Source organism: Onychomys torridus, chromosome 14 (genome assembly GCF_903995425.1).
Source record: "Onychomys torridus chromosome 14, mOncTor1.1, whole genome shotgun sequence".
Lineage (NCBI taxonomy): Eukaryota > Metazoa > Chordata > Mammalia > Rodentia > Cricetidae > Onychomys > Onychomys torridus.
Window position 1 is genome coordinate 58400773 of NC_050456.1, and position 20126 is coordinate 58420898.

Consider the following 20126-nt stretch of genomic DNA (forward strand, 5'->3'; position numbering starts at 1 on the left):
TGAACATCTTAAAAATATAACCATAAGGTCAAGCCATGTTTAATCACCATTCTTTCTACAGAAGCCATGAGCACCACAACACAGGAAACAGAATCAGATACGGGCCAAACTTTGAATTTTTCAAAGTCCAAATCAGCACTGATTTACATACCACAAAGAGATAGATGCCATAACATATACAAAAAACTGAAAGTACATTGTGCCAAAGTCATTTTTCCATAAGAAATAGTATAAGTTAGGGGATTCCAGTCATTATAACACAATATAGCCTTTATTCATTTGACCTTGAAGAAAAACAGAAGACTACAAACTCTATACACTGCTGAACTGCCTAAAATGCCACACGGATCGTGTAAAATGACAAATCGAGATTTTTGTCAGAATTATATAGACGATTAGCTATACAGTCCATTCCATGTCATCCAAACCCCATGTTCGCCACCATAAAGTTGTATGGTTCTTGTTGTTTTTCTTCCTTAGAATAACAAGAAAAATGTGTGGGGTGGGGAGAGGGCAAAAGCAATAGAGGAAGTGAGCCATAATGTCAATCTCCAGCAGCAAGAATGGGGGAGCTGTGCATTTCAAAACCTCCTGGTTTTCACCAGTTAAAATGGCTGTAGTTTACCAAAAGGTACCTGGAATCTCTGCAACTGCCCTGCAGGCCAAAGCAGCTGCAAGACTGAGAACGGTTCCCATGATACTGAAGCTGCAAGGCATAAACAGCCACAAGCTCCACACAAAGCAGACTGCAGCTGTTTGGCTGTAGCCAGGTTTGTGTCCTGGGAGGAGACCCCTGGAATTCCCAAAGGCTAGATGCTATGCTCACTCTGGACATCGCATTAGCCTCACCATAGCAGCATCTGTGTTTTCTTGACTGAAAGGTTTCAACTTTTTTTTTGCACTGGTCTTATGGTGAAAATTCATCCCCTGCCTTTTACTCTAGCTTCATTTCCTTTTGGATATGAAGCAAACCCACACTGTAGCAATTAAAGATGTTGCTCAAACCACAGCAAATCATCACACACGCAAAGTTGTGAAAAGATTATAAATGCCCAATGCAATGCAATATGTTAATGATTTCATAAAACATGGTTTCAAGCATCAACAGCTCAAGGCTACTCAGGAGGGCCTTTAGTGTGTTTATGTGTGGTATGTATGTATTCATGAGCGTGTGTCTGTGCATTCATGTATGTTTAGGGAACAGAAGTCAACATCGGTTGTCTTCTTCTGTCATTGTCCACCTTACTTTTTTAAGACAGGGTCTCTAACTGAATTTAGCAGTCACTGATGCCAAGACTCTTGACTAACAAGTTCTGAGGATGCCTCAACCTCCATTCTCAACCAGAACTAGTGTTCAGATATGCACCACCATACCAGGTTGTTTCACAATCATTACTGTTACTATTATTATTGATTATTTTATATATGAGTACTGTATTTACAATCATTTCCCCTCCCTCCCAGCTCCTACCTCTAACTACACCTGTGTCCCCTGCTCTCTCTCAGATTCTGTTTTCTTTAGTATTGTTGCATATAGAAATACAACTGGCTAAGTCTATTTAGTGTTCTTGTTTGTGTAAGCTTTTCGGAAGGATCACTTAGTATTGGATAACCAATTAGGAGGCTCAACCCTGGGGGAGATTGACTCTCCCTTTCTCAGCAGTCATTAGCTGCATGCAACTCTTTACATAAGAGTGGAACCTTGTGATATTTGCCCTATCCACATCACATGCCAGGTTTTTTCCACAACTGCAGAACTCTAAACCCAGGTTCTCATGCCTTGCTCCCAGCATTTATTAACTGAGCCATCTCCCAGCCCAGTCCTTTATTTTTTTTTTTAAATTCATTTGTCTAGATGTTTCTTCTGTATATTTTTGGACCTCCCTTCTAGATGGAGTTAAATATCAGAACCTCAAGATTTCAAGATACATACATACATCTATATATGTATTTTTTTCTTTAAATTGCCGTCCATTATTGTGTGTTATATATGCATGGTGCTAATGTGTGGGAGCACCTGTCATACCACAAGTGTAGAGGTTTGAAGGACAATTTTGTGGAGTTGGTTCTCTCTTTCCATCTCCCCATAGGTTGCTGGGATTGAACTCAGGTCATCAGGTCTGTGCATCAAGCACATCTACCCACTGAACCCTCTCACCATCCCTGTATATTGACTTTCTAAGTTTCCAGTTACATGTCTGAGGCACGCAAGCATAGGAGAGCTTAGCAGCCTGGCACCCCATTCAGCTTGAGCTTCACACAGACCCCTCCTCTAACGATGCACCTAGAAATCTAAGATCCTCTCTCACACTGAACCGCACACACACACACACACACACACACACACACACACACACACACATATATATGCCTTTGTAGTTGTGTGCATTTTTAAAAATTCTTTGACTAAGATAACAAGAAGCTGGAAACATCAGGTCCGGATTAAGATGAGAGGTCATTCATAGATCCATCCATCCATCCATCACTTCACCCTAACATGTAAACTGCTGAGCAGACTGAGAACTCAACAACAGTTTTAAATCTATGAGGAAGGTACAGACCCAGGAAAATCCTTTCCCCAGACTGGAGAAACACATCACCGTTGACCTAGTAGATGGTTAAGACTTGGGAACTCCTGCAGGAGGAGTAGGAATATCCAAACAGTGATTGGTGCATTGCAGGAGCCTCAGTGTGAGAAATTCTGCAGCAAAAATTCCAGGAGGACCCAGGCACGGTGTCTCTCACAACTTTGTAGGTTTCAGCTGCAGAAACCGGATTGGTTCTCAGAAAATTAGAAAAATTCCTCTCTAGCATATGGAGAGCAGAAGACAAAAGGAGCCATCTTGAAGCACACCTGACCCCCCACTGTTTTGAGGGATCTAACCCTCAAGAGAGACTAGTTAACAACACCTAATCAGCTGGGGTGTTGTGAGAGCCTGACTGACCTCAGGAAAGAGATACAAAAATCAAGTCAATTCTAGTTACTTGGTGCTACCTAAGGAGGGTGAAAAGATGGGAGAACATTTATGAGGACCACAGTTCTGAGACAAAGGCTCACTAAAAGACTGAAGCCTACCTTTTGAAACTGTCCTTCAAACATGAAGGAGAAAAAAGTCATTCTCAAACAAAAATTGAGAAAGTTTATTACCAGTAGATCTCCTTCACAGGACTAGTCCCTCTGGATAAGCAAGACAATTGTTTCAGCTTGAACTGTTTAGGGGACCCCAGGCAGTGTGATCGGGACCTGACCTTAGCGCATGAGCCAACTTTTTGGAGCCTAGTGCCTATGATGAGACACTTTGTACAGCCTTGTTTCAGGGAGGAGGGGCTTGGACCTGCCTCAACTGAATGTACCAGGCTCTACTGACTCCCCATGGGAGACCTTGCCTTGGAGGAGGTGGGGCGGGAGGAGGGAAGACAGGGGAATCTGTGGTTGGTATGTAAAATGAATAGAGAATCCCTCTCTCTCTCTCTCTCTCTGTCATATACATATATATATGCATGTAACTATGTGGGCATGTAACTATGTATACATGTAAGTGGAATAAATGAGAATACTAGGGATAGGAAACAGAAAATAAAGGTAATAGTTCACTGTTTTTAGACATTCAAACTACTTGAAACAGTAGGGTGTTGTTTGGGATAGAAATTATTGTAACTGAATACTGTAAACTCAAGGACAACTATTAAAAAGGTGTGTGTGTGTGTGTGTGTGTGTGTGTGTGTGTGTGTGTGTGTGTGTATAGAAACAGCTCTGTGGTTAAGAGCACTTACTGCTCCTCCACACCTAAGGTCTGTTCCCAGCGCCTGTACCAGATGCCACACAAACATCTGTGACTCCAGTGCCAGGTGATTTAATGCCCTCTTCTGGCCTCTACTGCTTATTGCATGAAAGTATGCATACCCAGGGTGATGCACACACATAATAAATAATAAAATAAATATTTTTAAAGTAAAACCAAAAAGAAAAAATGAGGCACAGTTTTGTCCCAGTTATTTTCAGGGCTTGGGGCTACTAGCCAATAGAAATTATTTTAAATTTTTTAAACCAATTTGTGCATACTTCTTGCAAATTTTTCCTAAATCCATGATAGGCACCATGAAGAAATCTGGTCTTTACAGGTATATCACCAGAACCTAGCATGGGTCTCTGCAAAGGAAAGAAACTGAATGAACTATTGTGAAATAATAATTTTTTAAAAAATTTTTCACTAAAATTCAGAGTATTGCGTAAGATGCTACAGTATTAATGAAATTATGGGTAAAAATATTGAAAAAGAACAGGGTCTCAGGAAATATCAACTTTTTGTTTAAGTAATCTGTTTGAGAAAGAAAACCCACATGTTGAAGCACATTCCAAACATATTCCTTATTATTTCCATGCATGGCCTTCACAGAACATTCATTTTCTAATATCCTTTCATACTGGGACATATGTGATATACATTGCTCTAATGTTTCAGTTGCATTATTAGTGCATTGCTGATCACATAATGGATAATATGTGTGTGTGTCTACACGACTATGTAGGTGTGTGTCTGTGTGTGTGTGTGTGTGTGTGTGTGTGTGTGTGTGTGTGTGTGTGTGTTGCTTTAACCAACTTCTTGAATGTTCCTTACACTTAGAAAACCTAGAATACAAACCTAACAAAGTAAGTGTTTCATTCACAGTCTCCAGATTCAGGCCCCTTTTCATGAATTCTGTGTGTGACTTGTTAATAAATATGGAAAATATCTGAAGGTTTACTTTGAACTCATCTTGATTTCCTTGAAAACTCTGGCACACAGCATTCGATTAAAATAACCTGGCATTGCTGGCTCCTTTGCCCACAAATACCAAGGAGTAAATATTAGAATGATGGATTCTCTTCTCCATGTCAAGCATGAGTGTGTTTTAGCCCAGAGTGAGGTCTAGAAAGTTATTTAAAAATAAACAGATAGAACCAAAGAGTAACTCTATTCTTTTATTCAAAGTTTATTAAAATATAAGAACAAGTTGTAAAAGCACACATACCACTCAGCACCGATATAACAACACTCTTTCTACTGATAATCCCCAAAGCTTTTCTCTTGTCTGCAGCCGAGAAGCAGAGAGGGATACAAGCACGCATTCTCATCTCATTGACCCAACACTCTTTGCATCATGACCCAAATATTCTCCTCGCTAAGGAGACAGAGATGGGAGAGGCAGACTCATGTGACTACATCCAACCACAGACTGAGCGGGTGACTCTTTCGTCAGTAGTTATCATTTGCACACCAGTAAGCTCTGCACATCTCAGTTTCCCCCTTCAGGTGTCCGGTTATCTGGGCTTGTGAGTCTGGTGACAATGGGCACAAAACTAAACAAAACTGGCTAACGTTCCCGGCCCAAGATCATTTAATTGCTTTGGTTATCAAGTACTGGGTACATAGGTCTTCTCATCCCCCACTCCTGACACGTTAAAAAAAAAAAAACAAAAAACAACCACATGGCATGGCCTGGAGCAGTTTTGAGAGAATTTTATTTATTTCCCCTCTCCTTCTGTGGGCCTCTTTCATTTTTGTGTTTACCTGTTTGAATTTTTTTCTCAAGACAGATGGGGGAGGGCAGTTTGAGCCAAAATAGTGACTTCATTAAACATCTGCTAGGTCTGCAAAGTCTTGGTAAATATTAAATAAACTCCCTAGAGCCCTGGTGCTGTTGCCCGAGACAGACAGCAAGCCCTGGCTTGCCTGAAAAGTCTTGTTTGGATATCTGTACATGTTTGCTTTCTGCTGGTTCAGACTCATCTTGGAACAGAGCTGAGTCTGTCAAGTCTGAGACCTTGTTTTCTGGTGTTATCTAGAACACAGCATGAAGAAGAGGCCTGATGCTTGCTCATCCTAAAGTCATTTACTGGCATGCAGCAGCCTTCCTCTATGCATAAGAAGTTCATTTCAATTTTTTCCAAATCTGTAAGCCATTACCTTGGGAGGGTAATTCCTCCCAGCTAGCAGATCCCTGGTTCATGCATCCTCAGATCCCTCCTTTCCTAGGGGGACTTGGGACAGTCCCAAGACAGTACCATCATCAAGCAGCAAGTGGTCTTTATGACCATTCTGGAAGTCCATATAAAGAGTGGGTTTGACTTATATGTTTAAGGTAATGGTAGAAGTTGGAGTAAACTAAATATACTTGAGTTCTAGTTTGAGGCTATATCATAAAGAAAGGTCCTAAAAATGAAAGACTCACAGTCAATTTCCACTAAGAGAGATGACATTGGACATGTTCTGAAAAGCTCAAGTGCTGGTGTATGTCTTCATTTATCCTTCAATGGGACAGAAATCAGCCTAATTTCCCCCTCTGCAGCGGCCAAGGGATTCTAATTAAACTTATTTTCCAAATCATCAGTCAGATGTCAGGTAGAACTAATGTCCATGTTGATCTTCTTATGTTGTACATAATGGAAGCCCTGGACATCAGCAAATCCCTCTTGCTGTGGATGGAGGCTACCGGCATGCCAAGGACAGCTCATATCCACCTGAGAATCATCTGAAAAGCATAAACAGCATCCTCAACCTTCTCCTCCAGTATTTTGCATGAGGTAGCCCTTACCTGTGACCTCACAATGTTTTATAAATTTTATTAAAAACCCAAATAGTAAAATATACTCAGGCAATGGGATCAGAGAATAAGTGTCTGTTGATTATTAGAAGAATTTAACTAAATTAATAGACCACTTAAAAGCAGATATTACTAAAAATTCAGGGACATAAACTATGACTGAGGTAAAGAAACAAGAGTAGAGATCTAGAGAATGAATAAAGTTAGCATGTGAGTTAAATGACAGCCACTTTGGCAACACAGAGCAAGAATAGTGACTGCTCTGTCTCGCCAAGGTTCATTGCATTTGTATGAAGTATGTATACATTTGCTGGGCAGGCACTCAATTCATGCCATTCAAGAAGGTTGTTGTCTAGATTACTTCCTCCAACCAATAAACCAAAGGGATGGTCTAAGATGTCTTTCAAACACTAAGTATTTGAGAAATCCAGATGCTATGGTAAGTTCTTAGAAACTGTTCCAGTAGTGGTCAGGCCAATTCAGTTTATAGTAGACAAGCTAATTCAGTTTAAAAGTCCAAACTGATATGCCCATGTAAACATATCTTATAGGGGGAAATGTTTATGTTCTAAGAAAAATAACTCCAAGATTACACATATATGTATACATATATATCTTATGAGAATATACACCCATATATGTGTATTTCCTTGTGACAACTATAATTATAACTCTTGAAAGGAACATACAATGTAAAAGACGTATTAAGTAGGTGGGTACTGACAGCCTAATAGTGTCACTGAGCACAAGAGCTGAGCATCGATTTTCTTGTCTGGATTAACGACCTCTTAATTTTATAGAAGGCACATCCTAGGAACTCATAGATGTTTCCATTGAGATAAACAGGTTACAGAATCATAGGCTTGTCATACCCGGGAGACCACCCCATTCTACACAGTGTAAGATTCCTGAGCTCTGCCAATCTGCTTTCTTCCTGGGCCTTCAACAGTTTTTCTTCCAGTGTTTCTGCCATGTTCTACTGAACATGTCTGTATCCCTGACAGACAGACTATGTCTTTGCATGTTTACTTCCTCTTCTTCCTTCCTCCATTGGCCTATCCTCCAAAAGACAAATTGTATGCACATACGACCTTCGCTTTCTTAAAAAATATAACACATCTGGGTGATTTTTTTTCCACCACTCCTTTCCCCAAACAACTAGCATCACATTAGCCAAAACTCATCCCCCCACCCACTTCTCTCACATTCTGTTCCACTATGGCACATGAAAAACAAAGGGGACATTTATGGACAACAGTGTGAGTTCTGAAACCAATTTTTCATTTTGCTTCTTTAGGGAGGCACGTAAATCTCAACATCATTTTAAAGATTAAAATCAGCAAGGAATCCCTGATAAGCCTTGATTGCAGGCCTTAACATTTGAGGAGTCTGAAGTAGTCTATCTTCAATATGATTTTATAACAGTTCATTAGATACCATTGCATTTTTGAAATGTACTTTGCTTCTTTGTGGGTATGTCTTACAGGATTTAAAGCACTGGCAATCTTAGATGCTGCCACAAAAAAAAAAAAAAAAAAAAAAAAAAAAAAAGCCACAATGCTGCTTTAATATCCAAGCAAATATGGACTAGTAATCTGACTTATTTCTTGCTCCCATTTTTTAAAAAAAAATACTTTTGTTTCATATACATGCACTTCCTGGTTTTCTTATTTGGGACAACTATTTTAATAAGATACTTTTGACTTTATTTTTTTCTCACACAGTTTAATTTTAGATTTAATGACTGAAAGGGATAGACATGAAACCATTTAATTTGACATGTAAATGTAACCATATGTTGTGATGTGAAAGTTTAAAATTCTTTAAGTTTAAAAAATAATTATGATACCACATCAATTGGTCTGTTTTTTTTGGAGGTTGTGATCTTTAGGTATTACTTGTGGATGAAGCTTGTTTTTTTTTTTTTTAATTTTAAGAGAAATGTATCCACAGATATTTCATAGTTATGCACATAGTTACTAAACTTCAACTAATGGGTTAACCCCAGTTAAAGGAAAACTGAAAACCGAAGTCCAAATTCAAATGTCAATGGAAATTCCATTTTACCAAATCCCCATGACATTAAGGATAATCTGTGTCTAAGCCTTCAAAACTATGGGTGGAAATCATCAGAGTAAATTGCTCTCATGTTTAAGTAAAGAAATCCATTATCATTAGAGTTCACCTACTTCAGGAGAGGGCGAGAGCTGGGTGGCTAGGGCTCCTGGCTCCTACACCCTTCCCTCAGCATCCAGAGAAAACAATGCTTCAGAGATTAAGAATGGAGGGGAGTGTAACATTGTAACTGTAGGAATTTGGCAGGAACGACCCAGTAGCACCAGACTCCCTGGATTTTCCCTTATAGAGTATCACTCACTGAAATGGGTATATCACATACAGTTCTATACAGTAATTATCTCCACGTTAAAAACATTTTCCCATTTTTTTTAAACTTCTCCATCTCCCCTTTCCTCTCAGTCTAGGTATATTGCTACACATCATGGTTCCACGTGTACCCTCCCTGTGCTATCTTCAGTCAACTCCTTTCTTTTCCCAGCTGTGTACATACTTCCATGCTGGTGTGGTAGAATGACACTCTCATTTCCTACAGCTTTCAGGTAAAACACTATGCAATTTCCTCTTCTTCATGCTCCCTTTCCTTGTTTGTCAAGTTCATTTTCTCTGACCTAGTGCTTTCTCCATCTGCCAGATTTCCAATGTCATCTTAACCCTCCAGGTTGGAACCCATTCTTGGTACCTACATCTATGCTTGGGAATTCTTAGCTACCCAGACTAGCAGAAGGCATTGCATGGCTAGAACGAACATCTCAGTCCTAAGCGCACAGCATGGCTTCAAGATCACATTATAAGTATTTGGGGGACTTTCCAGTTGGGTTTGTTCCTGATGACTAAAGCTGAGACTATACACTTAATCAGATCATAGGTAGTAGCTCCCTTAACACTAAGTATTCAGGGAACACTTGTTCTCTGGTCCCAAAGCGCACATACAGCAGAATCACTTCTTTTGCAAGCAAGGATGAATACACAGTGCATCGGGATTTCTTCCACTCCAACTTGGATCTGTTCACTCAGAAGGGAGGTAACAGGACTGCTATTTAGCCCGATGCCATTTGTGTACTAAAGGACATATTGAAATGTTCAGAGGTTTATGTTTTCTGACAAGTATATCCCTGTCTTTCAGTGAGGCAATGGGATTCCGTTGAAATAGTAGATTCAGTTCAGTTCTCAACTTCTTTTACATATTTTTAAAAATAATAAACACTATTGCAATCACACCTTTAACCAGCTAATCTAGAATTCATCTCTTGCTGAAATTCTTCTCCAGCCAATTCCGGACTTCTTGGAGGTTGTAGCTGAAGGGGCCCTTCCCCCCTAAATAAGCAATTTTCTGTCTCTGCACGATGCACACACGTTCAAAGGCTACCCCATAAGCTACGTTGGCATTATTGTCCATGCGGTCAGCCACAACTTGACACTGGGGCGGTAAGGAGAAACGCTCCAGGAGCTGTTGGGCTGCTGCGCATCGGTCCTCTTGGTTCCGGTGTTTTTTCACCTCAAAAGACAGAGAGGAGTCCCCAGGCACTGCCCAGCCATCTGAAGGATGCGCCTCATCAATGTATACCAACAGGAAGTCAGCCACAGATGAGAACTCTTCCACCAACTTGCGGAAGGCTGGCAGTTGCCTAGTGAAAGGTGGTCAGGTGGCTGAACCAAAGTTGACCACCAGTGGGCGCTCTGCATTGGCAAAGTCAAGGAGGTGGCATTCCGTCCCATCACCTGTCTTCTCCAGGGCATAATTGTTACCTGCTTCAGGACTGGACACATGCACCACACTGGAATTGGGGGCATCTTCACCCAATTTAACCTAATGTTGAAAAAAGAAAAAGAAGAATTACCTCATTAAACACATTGCTACTTCAATTTACTCTAAATACTCTAATATATATATGTAAAAACTAGTTATGTCAAGTAACATAAAGGATGGTCAAGAGGGAATAATAGTATCCCATCCTGAATATTCATCAGAGGTAATTCTTTCCATCTCTGAAGACACTGGAGGAGTGAACTGTTTCCATAATTAAGTTGATTCTGGTGCTCTTTGCTGTTCTCACTACTCTGACAATGCCTAACAAGCATTATAGAATGAATGATTAATTGACTTCATTTTAAAAGTTAAAAGTAAATGGTCCACTTTAAGATAAATTATCTCATTTTTGGAATGGACTGCCTCTTTCTGAATTCTAAAAGACTTGGGCAAGACCTGAGTTTTCACACACATGAGTTTAATTTATTTTCTCTTTTCTCCTCTTTTAAATAATAATTTATTACATTTATTTGCTTGATTTGTTGGTTGTTGTTGTTGTTGTTGGTGGTGGTGGTGGTGGTGGTGTGTATGTGTGTGTGTTTTAGCACTTGTGGAGGTCAGAGGACAACCTGTTGGAGTTGGTTCTCTCCTTTGACCATGTGGGTCCTTGAGTTCAAACTCATTTCATCAGACTTGGCAGCAAGCATTGCCCAGGGAGCCATTTCACCAGCCCAGTGTAAGTTCTTTGCTATCAACCAATGAACCAGAATACCAGTGAGTTCTGTCTCTGGGCACAGCTGGACAAGCTATAATCTACCATTTGTAGGTAGGATTCTTCCCACTTGCCCTTGCCAATGCTTTCCCACCTGGAAAATGTAAGCACTTATGCCTGCTTTCCTTATGTGGCCCCTGGAGGATAAGACAAGGAGAGGAACTCAATAAATGACTGTGTAAAAGTAAGAGCTGCCACAGTCGGACAGCACCCCACCACATAAGGCACACTACCACCCTTCTTGGGAAATACTGTTTTGTTTAAAAAAAAAAGGGGGGGGCAAATTGTTCTAAGAAGAGATTTATGCTCCCCCCAGCACACATCATGTGGTCTCTGCAGGTTCTTATGTCTACTGCTCACATTATGCTTGGTATGGCTAGACTCTCAAAGCTGCCCCCCCTGGGGTGGGGAGAGACAAACAGACAAGAGAATCAGCTACTCCACAGTCTGACTTTCAGCTAAGTTCGCACTTTCCATGGATTTTGGGTTTTTCCCACACTTCTATATTGGAAGACCCAAACCACGTGCTTTTCTACCTTATAATTTATTATTAGCAAGGCCCTGAGAATGATAAGCATTCAGATGCCGGCTAAAATTATTCTATGAACCCCTTAGCATGTGGTTGAAATAGTTGAACACAAAATACTGAATGTTCGTGGTCTTTGGATCTGTAAATTGATAATTAAAAAGCAGGCAATAGAAAAGAGCCAATTACTTCATTCAGAATTAACACAATTGGAATTTCTTCTAGAATGTTTTAATCAAAGCTAATACCATTAGGGATAACTTACAATGGTACAATTGATTTTTATACACTACCCTTAATATTACAAAACATTTCCAACTGCATCAGCTTATTTCTCTCATACAAATATAGTCCCATATGAAACTACTGTTAATTGAAGCTACTTAAAAGGGGATTGCAGGAGAGCAATGATGCACACTGATATAAAATACTCAAGGGATTTTTGTTCAGATGTTTTAATGTCAAGACATAATTTATTTTCTCTTAATTTCTTTCTTACTCTTCTCAAAACTGTCAGGGCTGGAGTGAAATAGGTACTAGTAGTGGTCCAAAAGACATCTTAAAATCTATTCTTCCTTAGATTTAAATAAATATACTTTGATTCAGTAACAACCAGGAAGAAAGTTACTCATATGAATTTTCTTGGCTATTTTACCATCAATATTAGATAGAGGATTCTCAAAATTCACCTTTGGCCAGAAGATCTCAGAGTTAACTACTTTGGTCTTTGAAGCACTGAAATACACATTAAACTTAAAGACACACTTTAGGCATATGATGAGCTTGATAATTGTCCTTAAATAAGGTTACAAAGGGGCTTTCCATTACGTCTAATTTCCCTTCACATCATACAATGATACCAAGACTGCTTTGAACACCACTGGCTGTGAAATGTTCCCCAATGGCCTATAGTAAGAATGCCTGGATGCATTCTGATGAGTGTGTTATAGAGACTTCTTGTTAGATCAGAGATTTTTCATAGGAGGAAATAACGTCTGCACTGCAGATTAAAGGATTCATACTGGGTGAAAGCATTTATCTGCATTTTTGGAGTCATTGCTGAGCTCTGGGAACAGTTGTGTGATCTTGGTAAACAGGCCTAGTTCTCCCTGGCTCTTACCCAAGCAGACGTGTTGATCCTTGTGTTATTCTTGACTGTTCACCTGAACAATCCAATCTGATGTTTTGGTCACAGACAATCTCTTGTTACCTGCAGTTAATTTCCTTGGAAAGCTTAAGTGCATGTCACTTCTTAGATACAATGGACAGTTCAACCACACAACTCTTTCCAAAACAAGGAAATTTTAGTTTCTAGATTACTTTCGGAAAATGTAGGACAAGCATCACATACTGTCACTCTAAATTTAAAGTCTAGAGAAGTCAACAATTTCTAAATGTCTTTAGTGGTGGAGGTGTTGGGTGTTTCATTAGTCTGGAAAATATATATCTTAAGCTTTATGGAGTGAATTGTTGAATAAATTCTGGTTGTTATAATCCTAGGTCAGGGAAGACTTTCACACTGAATAGCAACCTTGATTTGCAGTGAACACAGACAGGCAATTGACAGACACACTAAAGCATATACATTCAGAAATGGGAACCCTACCCTTTCACCAGAGACCTGCTGTAGTCAACACCAATGTCATTGACATGGTCTTACTTACTCCAGCTAACCTGCAAATAAAGGAAATGAGATCAATCCTCTTTACTATGTGCTGCAGCTTTGGGATCCTATTGAACACTAGGAAGTCATGTATGATTACCTTATTCATGAAGGTCACAGGCTAGAGAAAATACATAGGCAAGATCAATGGTACTAATAAAATTAAGTATGCTGGGGCACTTGACTAGCATCCATAAAGCCCCAGGTTTGAGTCCCAGAATAACAAAATAAGCATACACACACACACACACACACACACACACACACACACACACACAGAGAGAGAGAGAGAGAGAGAGAGAGAGAGAGAGAGAGAGAGAGAGAGAGAGAGAAACTCATACCTATGAAGTTTAAGCCCAAGTGTGAGTAGATCAGTAGTCAGATTTTATAAGCCTCATAAAACTCATCATAAATTCACTCATCTTTTCTAAAACCTGATGGGGATAAGTTGGCTAAACTCTTAAAAACAGGCTTAATCTTTTAAAGCATCTTTTAAATCTATTTCTGTTCACTGTCACCTCTTTGCCTGAATCATCATGAAAATGAAATTTCTACTAGATTAGAATTCCCAATGGAGAATTTCTGGATTTTCTTGGCTAGCAACCCTGCTGAGATGGAATGGGAGAAACCCCACAGCCTTCACAATGGAAGAAGACAGGAGCAAAGTACTCCCTGGCACAGAGCCAAAATGATGAAGAGAATGAAGTTGGTCCCATAACATTGAGGCTACATAAAAGATGACCAACAAAAATAAATCATCCCCTGGTACTCCCAAACTTTGTTTTAATTTCCCACAGTGGCATAGAAAGTCTCCTGGCCACAAGTTACCTATCATCTTAATTTCTGCTTCTTACAGGGTTTGTGTTTGGTTTTTGTCCTTAATGAGACATATTTGCCAAAGAGGCATTCAAAAGGCATTTTTTTGCTCTTGCGGAAGAGTAATTAGGTCGGTACCTCTTTCCCTGCCAGCATCAGCAGCCTAAAGAGAACCCTGCCTAGTATTTAATGCCCAAACACAAGAAGCATCATTTCCACTAATTGGTCTTGAAGTCCCGATGTTCCCAAAGGGTCTCTTTATTTTGCAAGGATCAGAAAGGACACACGTAAAATGTGATAGCGTCACCACTGACCTTTATCGCTCTCATCTGCACTATTACAGCCATCCTTTCTTACATTTTTTTTCAGTGGACAGGAACACAATGCCTACTAAGGGAGTGGGTGAGGCATTTGCAAGTTTACTGCTGATGACATCTCTGGGCCAAGTTCAAAGGTGATATTAGACATGTTTATAAACACAAGCAAAGCACAAATGCATAGTATATATAAGAATTTGACTCCCTTGGTGATGGGTTCCTTTTGAGGACACTGTTGAGTGCTTTGGGAATAGAAGATAATGCTACAAGATACAGACCCAAGGGAAATATGGAACCATTCTTTGAGTAAAATGGAAATATAGCATATACTGCCAATCTTGTTTTTGTTTTTGTTTTTGTTTTTTTCCACAGCCTAAGAGGAGCTTTTGAGTCACTTATCACACACTCCCATGATGAGTAGTGAAACAAATTATTAAAAATGGGGGATGGGCATGTACCAGACTGTTTAGACAGACATTTTTGTCATCCAAAGCACTGGAAATTAACTCTCAGAAAATTTCCAATTCTTTAACATAATGATCAAGCTACACAAATGTCCTTAGAAACATGGCCAAACAATCCTTAGGCAGAGCTTTAGCCATCCCCATTCAGACAGGCCAAAGAAATCAGACTTGAAGAGCGGCCTACCTACTCCATCTTCTGGGTTAAGTTCCCTTTTTTGGCTATTCTTTTTTTGATTTGTATCTTGAAAATGAGTTCAAAGCCCTATCATTTTACTATGTTTTATCCAAGTGACAGACAAGCTCTGGCTGTGGCCTTCTCTGTGTACTTTTAGGACAGTTTCTCTCTTTAAAGAGCCACTTTTCACTGCAGAAGCCAGTGTCAAAGGCTTGAGGTGAATAAAGAGAAGGAGGAGAATGTTAAAGAGACCCTTTCAAAACCAAAATTATATGTTCCAATGAGCATGTTTTCTGTGCTGCTGCAACATTAGCCATGCAGAAATGAGCCTGCTTGTCAGCGTCTATACCGTCTGCTTACTTTTACACTTCATTTAGGTAAGAGCCAGGATCCAAGAGAGGACAGCTTGCTCACTGGTCGCGTTTCTAAGTCTGCGAGGACCAGCACAAGGGTACAGTGTTCATAAGCAGAGAGACTGAGGAAACTTGAGTAATAAATATCTGTTATTTGCTCCAACATTTTCACCAGTTTCCAGATTTTTCTTTTCCAGCCAAATTGCACACAGGGACTCCTGACCATTACCAAGCCCGTGTGATATTAGATAACTTCTTTACAAAGTTGACTTTAAATCACTTCTAAAATTTCAATGCAGTTTTCACTATTAGCATTTAATTCTGTTCTTCTTCCGTCTCCTCACTCCAGTTCCTGCCTCTGTCACCGCCTCTGTGAACAAATCCAGCGCCTCTAAATATCTTCCCAAATATAATAGCTGACATTCATGAACCAAGAAAGTTGGGAGTAATGAATGATCTGTCTAATTGAATCCCATGTGGACACACTCCCTCCTCCTGGAGAAATCTGCTTCAGGGTGGCAGTCGCCAAATAATGCAAGTCAAGATTGTGAAATCCCAAGACGCAATGTCAGACAGGATCTCCTCCAGCATCTATGGAAACAGTCACGCCTAAAGACAGTGTGCCATAGATGACACAGCATTTGGCCAATGATTCAACCTGTTTGAGAGGTTCTGAGTGAGCTTCTGAGGCTACCACATCCACCATGATGCCAGTCATACACAAAGACAGAAGAGGACAGAATTTGGCTCAAGTTGTACTCTTAATGTTTTCATTTATGTCACACTCAGCCCAGCCTTGTCTCTGGGTGTGTGTTTTCTTGGGGTTTCTTTTGCACATAGTAGCTATTATATAAATCACTAAAAGCAAGCATAATAACATAAGTCATGAACTGGGTCACTAATCAAATCAGTGAGCAGAGACAAAGAAGTAAATAAGAGGAATACACAAACCACATGCCAAAAGTAAAAACAAATCGTTCAACTTTCTCAGTTCTCATGAACACAAATAACAACATATTGCCACACAATGGAACACTATATGTTAGTGAAAAGAAGATATAATGAAGTTTATTATAGGGATATTTGCTTGCTTTTTTTCCTTTTCCACTTCCATGATCTTAATGAGAAAATACCTCAATTAATATTTGTGGGTGCTTTCGTAGCCTCCAAAGTTGATATAAAAATATTATTATATTCTGTACATATCATGTGGGTAAAATTCCTCAAAAATTCACTCTTAACTTTTTCTAAGCCGAGGTCCATTGTCTTTCAGATGTCAAAGTCTTAATATAATGAGACCAAGCCACTAGCATTCCATATTATCTGAGACATGATACATAGATGTAGTTAAAGGGATTGATTAGTTGATAATATTTTAATGTACAAGTGCAATGCCCCACTCCTCCAAACTCCTGACACTTAAACATACATGTAAATGTCACATTCTGTGTGCACATCTGTGGGAATGGAATTATCTCTCAGTATCTTCATGCCCATACCTTTTATTATATGATACAAGTATATATATGATATAACTGAGATTTAACTACAGGAAATTCTAGGAAGCCATTCCTATCCTGGTGAGGGCATTCCTGCTTGCTAAAAAGAGGCTTGACATTTGACATGCCCTCAGCACAGCAAGAGGGAATCTTCCTCAGGTTACTTGAAATAATAATGTCATGAATCACACAGCCTGTTCACAAAAGGCATTTTCTTCCTCAGTATTTGCTTTCCAGTGAACACTCTGCCTTGGATGCTTTAGTTTTATTTCCCTGGCACAGGGATTGATTTTTCCAATGTTTATTGGGAGGGGGGACTCCTTCCTTTCCTCCTCTGGTATTCTGAGTTTCCATCATGCTGTGTACCATTCCACCTGTCTTAAGAATGACACTTGGTTCAACATCTGGATTCACAATTGTAAACTCCCTTCTCCAGCAAGTTCTCCCAGTACCCCTAGGGACATATTTCCTCCTTTTGTAGAAACTTTTTTCCAAATGTATTCATTCTTCCTAACGCCCAGGATGCTCCAGGAGTCCTATGAACCTAAGGGATGGGAGCAAAGAGATGGAGGACCATATAAAAGTATTCCTCTTTGCCCTGACAGATACCATTTGAAAATGTTCCCTCAACATCTCTCAGCAGCAGAAAGGTTGGAATACCAGAAGTTTTTGCTTAAAAACATTAGTTGCCTCCTCTGTTGTTTCAAATACTGATAGGAACAAACTTTCACCAGGTAAGGTAGGTCGATGTTCTAATGTCCAAAGCCTGACCTTGGAACATACACAAGACCCATCAGAGCTTTCTGAGGTAAATTATTTGTAAATTTGGTTTCACATACAAAGTTTGGCTTCCTGGCACTTCCTAGACCTTTCTTTTGCAAACTGACACTTAATAACTAGAAATCCACAAATTCCAACCAAGTAGGTGGCTGTACTGGGCTTGTTTCCATTAGCTATTACCTCTTCAAGTTTGAAGGGGCTAGGGTGTGGTCACATCCATCATCATCATCACCATCATCATCATCATCATCACCATCCAACTCTAACCATTTCAGCAGAAAGGGAACATTATTCAAACCTTCCTACTACACCTCACACAGGCTCCTGTCAAGCAAAGCAGCAGAACCCAGCTCCTGCCAAGAGCAGAACAAATGTCGCTCCCAGCCTCCAACAATTCTGACTTTACCCAGAGTTACTTCACCACCACCAAACCCCCAGACTGTCCAATCAGAACAAGGTAACCGTAGTCCTCATTACAGACTCCTGTTGAGGTCACCCAGAGTCACTATGGCTCAATATCTGTCACTCCCAAATCTAACCTGTGCAACAGGTGTCCCAAGTGACATTGAGACTCCCTTGAACCTAATCACTGGGCTGGCCACCCCAGACAGGACTCCCCATGGCCTGCAGCCCCATACCTTCCAGTCCCCTGGCCCTGTTGACGCTAGGAGAAGCCCCGTGGGAGCAGCTCACCTGTTTGTAGGCATCTAGGAGGAAGCTCTTCCAGACACACCGCAGTCCCTCTGAGGTCAGCATGCGCCGCCACTCTCCGCGAGTGGACTTGGAGCGGCTGAGCAGCAGCGCCACGTGCTTGAGCAGAATGACCGAGTCATAGAGCGCCAGGAAGAGGCAGTTGGAGAAAAAGACTGGCAGAATCTGCAGTGTAATCAGCAAGTCTACACTGAGGAGTCCCATCTTCTCTGCCTCCTCAGTCTGGCCCCTTGTGCACTCTGCTTCCCCCTTCACCCTCTTTTTGAAAAGGAAGGTGATGGTAGAGGAGGTAGGGGACCAGGGGGGAGGTTGGGAATAGGGATGGGGAGGAGAAAAACTAAATTAGAAGGAAGCCCAAGTTGTCTCTTCTTTGAAAGAAGCAGAAATAACAAGAGTAAGTCCGGTGTCTGCAGTCCAGCAGTTGGAGTGTGCCCATCAATTCATTCAATTCCGAGATGCATTTTTTTTTTTCAGGATTTAAGATGGTTTAAAAAAAAAAAAAAAAGGAAAGAAAAAAGAAAGAAGAAAAACCCTGGTACCAGTCCCTAATCCAGTTACCCCTGTCAGAGTCCGTTAAAGACAGGGAGCTCTACTTTCATTTCCAGGCACCTAAGAGACTGCAGAGATGGTAAAAATTTTCTTTTAGCTTTTCATGTTCCTTTAAACGCAGTCTGACTTCTTCTTTGCACTGCCAATTTCTTAACTGTGCTGTAAGGGTAGGATTTTGTTTGCTTTTTTCTTTCTTTCTGTCTGTCTGTCTTTACTCCGTTTTCAACATACTTTCTCTTCTCCTCCTCCCAGCCTGCCTCTGTCTGTCCTTTCTCCAGGTTCTCCAGGAGCGGCTGAGTCTTCTGCCCCCTCCCTCTGGCTTTTCCTCTTTGCTATCTTCTGCCTGCGCAGCAGAAGAGTGCCTCTCTCTGCAGCCCAGTGAGTCTCCCTGAAGCCTTTTATACATTCCCTGGCTAATTGCTGCAATAGAGAAATGAAAGCCTAATCTTGCTAAAGATCTTGACGTCATTGAGAAAGAGGGCTTTACTTTGGCCAGGAGTGCAGTGAACAGAAAGGCAAAACTCCACAACTTTTTTCTTTTCTTTTTTTTTTTTTTTTTTGAGAAGAGGTGGGGGGAAAAGGCAGTGGGATTTTGCTTTGTGATTTAAAGGGAGAGAAAAGGGGGAAAAATCACCCTTGACAGCTTTCAGGAAATGCTTCCAAACTTGAAGAAAAATAATTTGTAGATTAATATTAATATGTTAACACTTTCCTCTGACTGCCATTTTTATTAACTTAATGAGGAGTTTTGGCAATGAAGAGTCCTGGCAGGCAGGGAGAAAAGGGGAAGAGTGAGCATAGATGGGTTTCTCCTCATATATATTTTTAAGATATTAATGCTTCTATATGAGCTTTACACCTTTATACCATGACTTTTTTAATTTTAATTTTTATTCCCCCCCCCCCACCAGATTTGGGTCCTGGGTCCTGTGAACATTTTTTTTTTTTTTTTTTTTTTTTTTTTTTTTTTTTTTTTTAGTAATGATCTTATTAAAGAGAACACAAAGTGAGTTTTGAGTTGGAAACATTGTAAATTATTGAGATCTCCACAGTATTTCTTTAAAGCCTATTCCTGAACTCAACACATTTG

At 40.2% G+C, this 20126-nt stretch overlaps 1 protein-coding gene across 1 annotated transcript; it reads right to left on the bottom strand.

Moving 5' to 3' along the window:
* Window positions 1-8496: 8496 nt before the first annotated feature.
* Window positions 8497-18802, bottom strand: Dio2 (iodothyronine deiodinase 2). The gene is given in 3 exon segments (XM_036206070.1): window positions 8497-9907; window positions 9910-10471; window positions 18470-18802. Coding segments are annotated over 3 exon segments (807 nt in total). The 5' UTR covers window positions 18692-18802; the 3' UTR covers window positions 8497-9884.
* Window positions 18803-20126: the final 1324 nt, after the last annotated feature.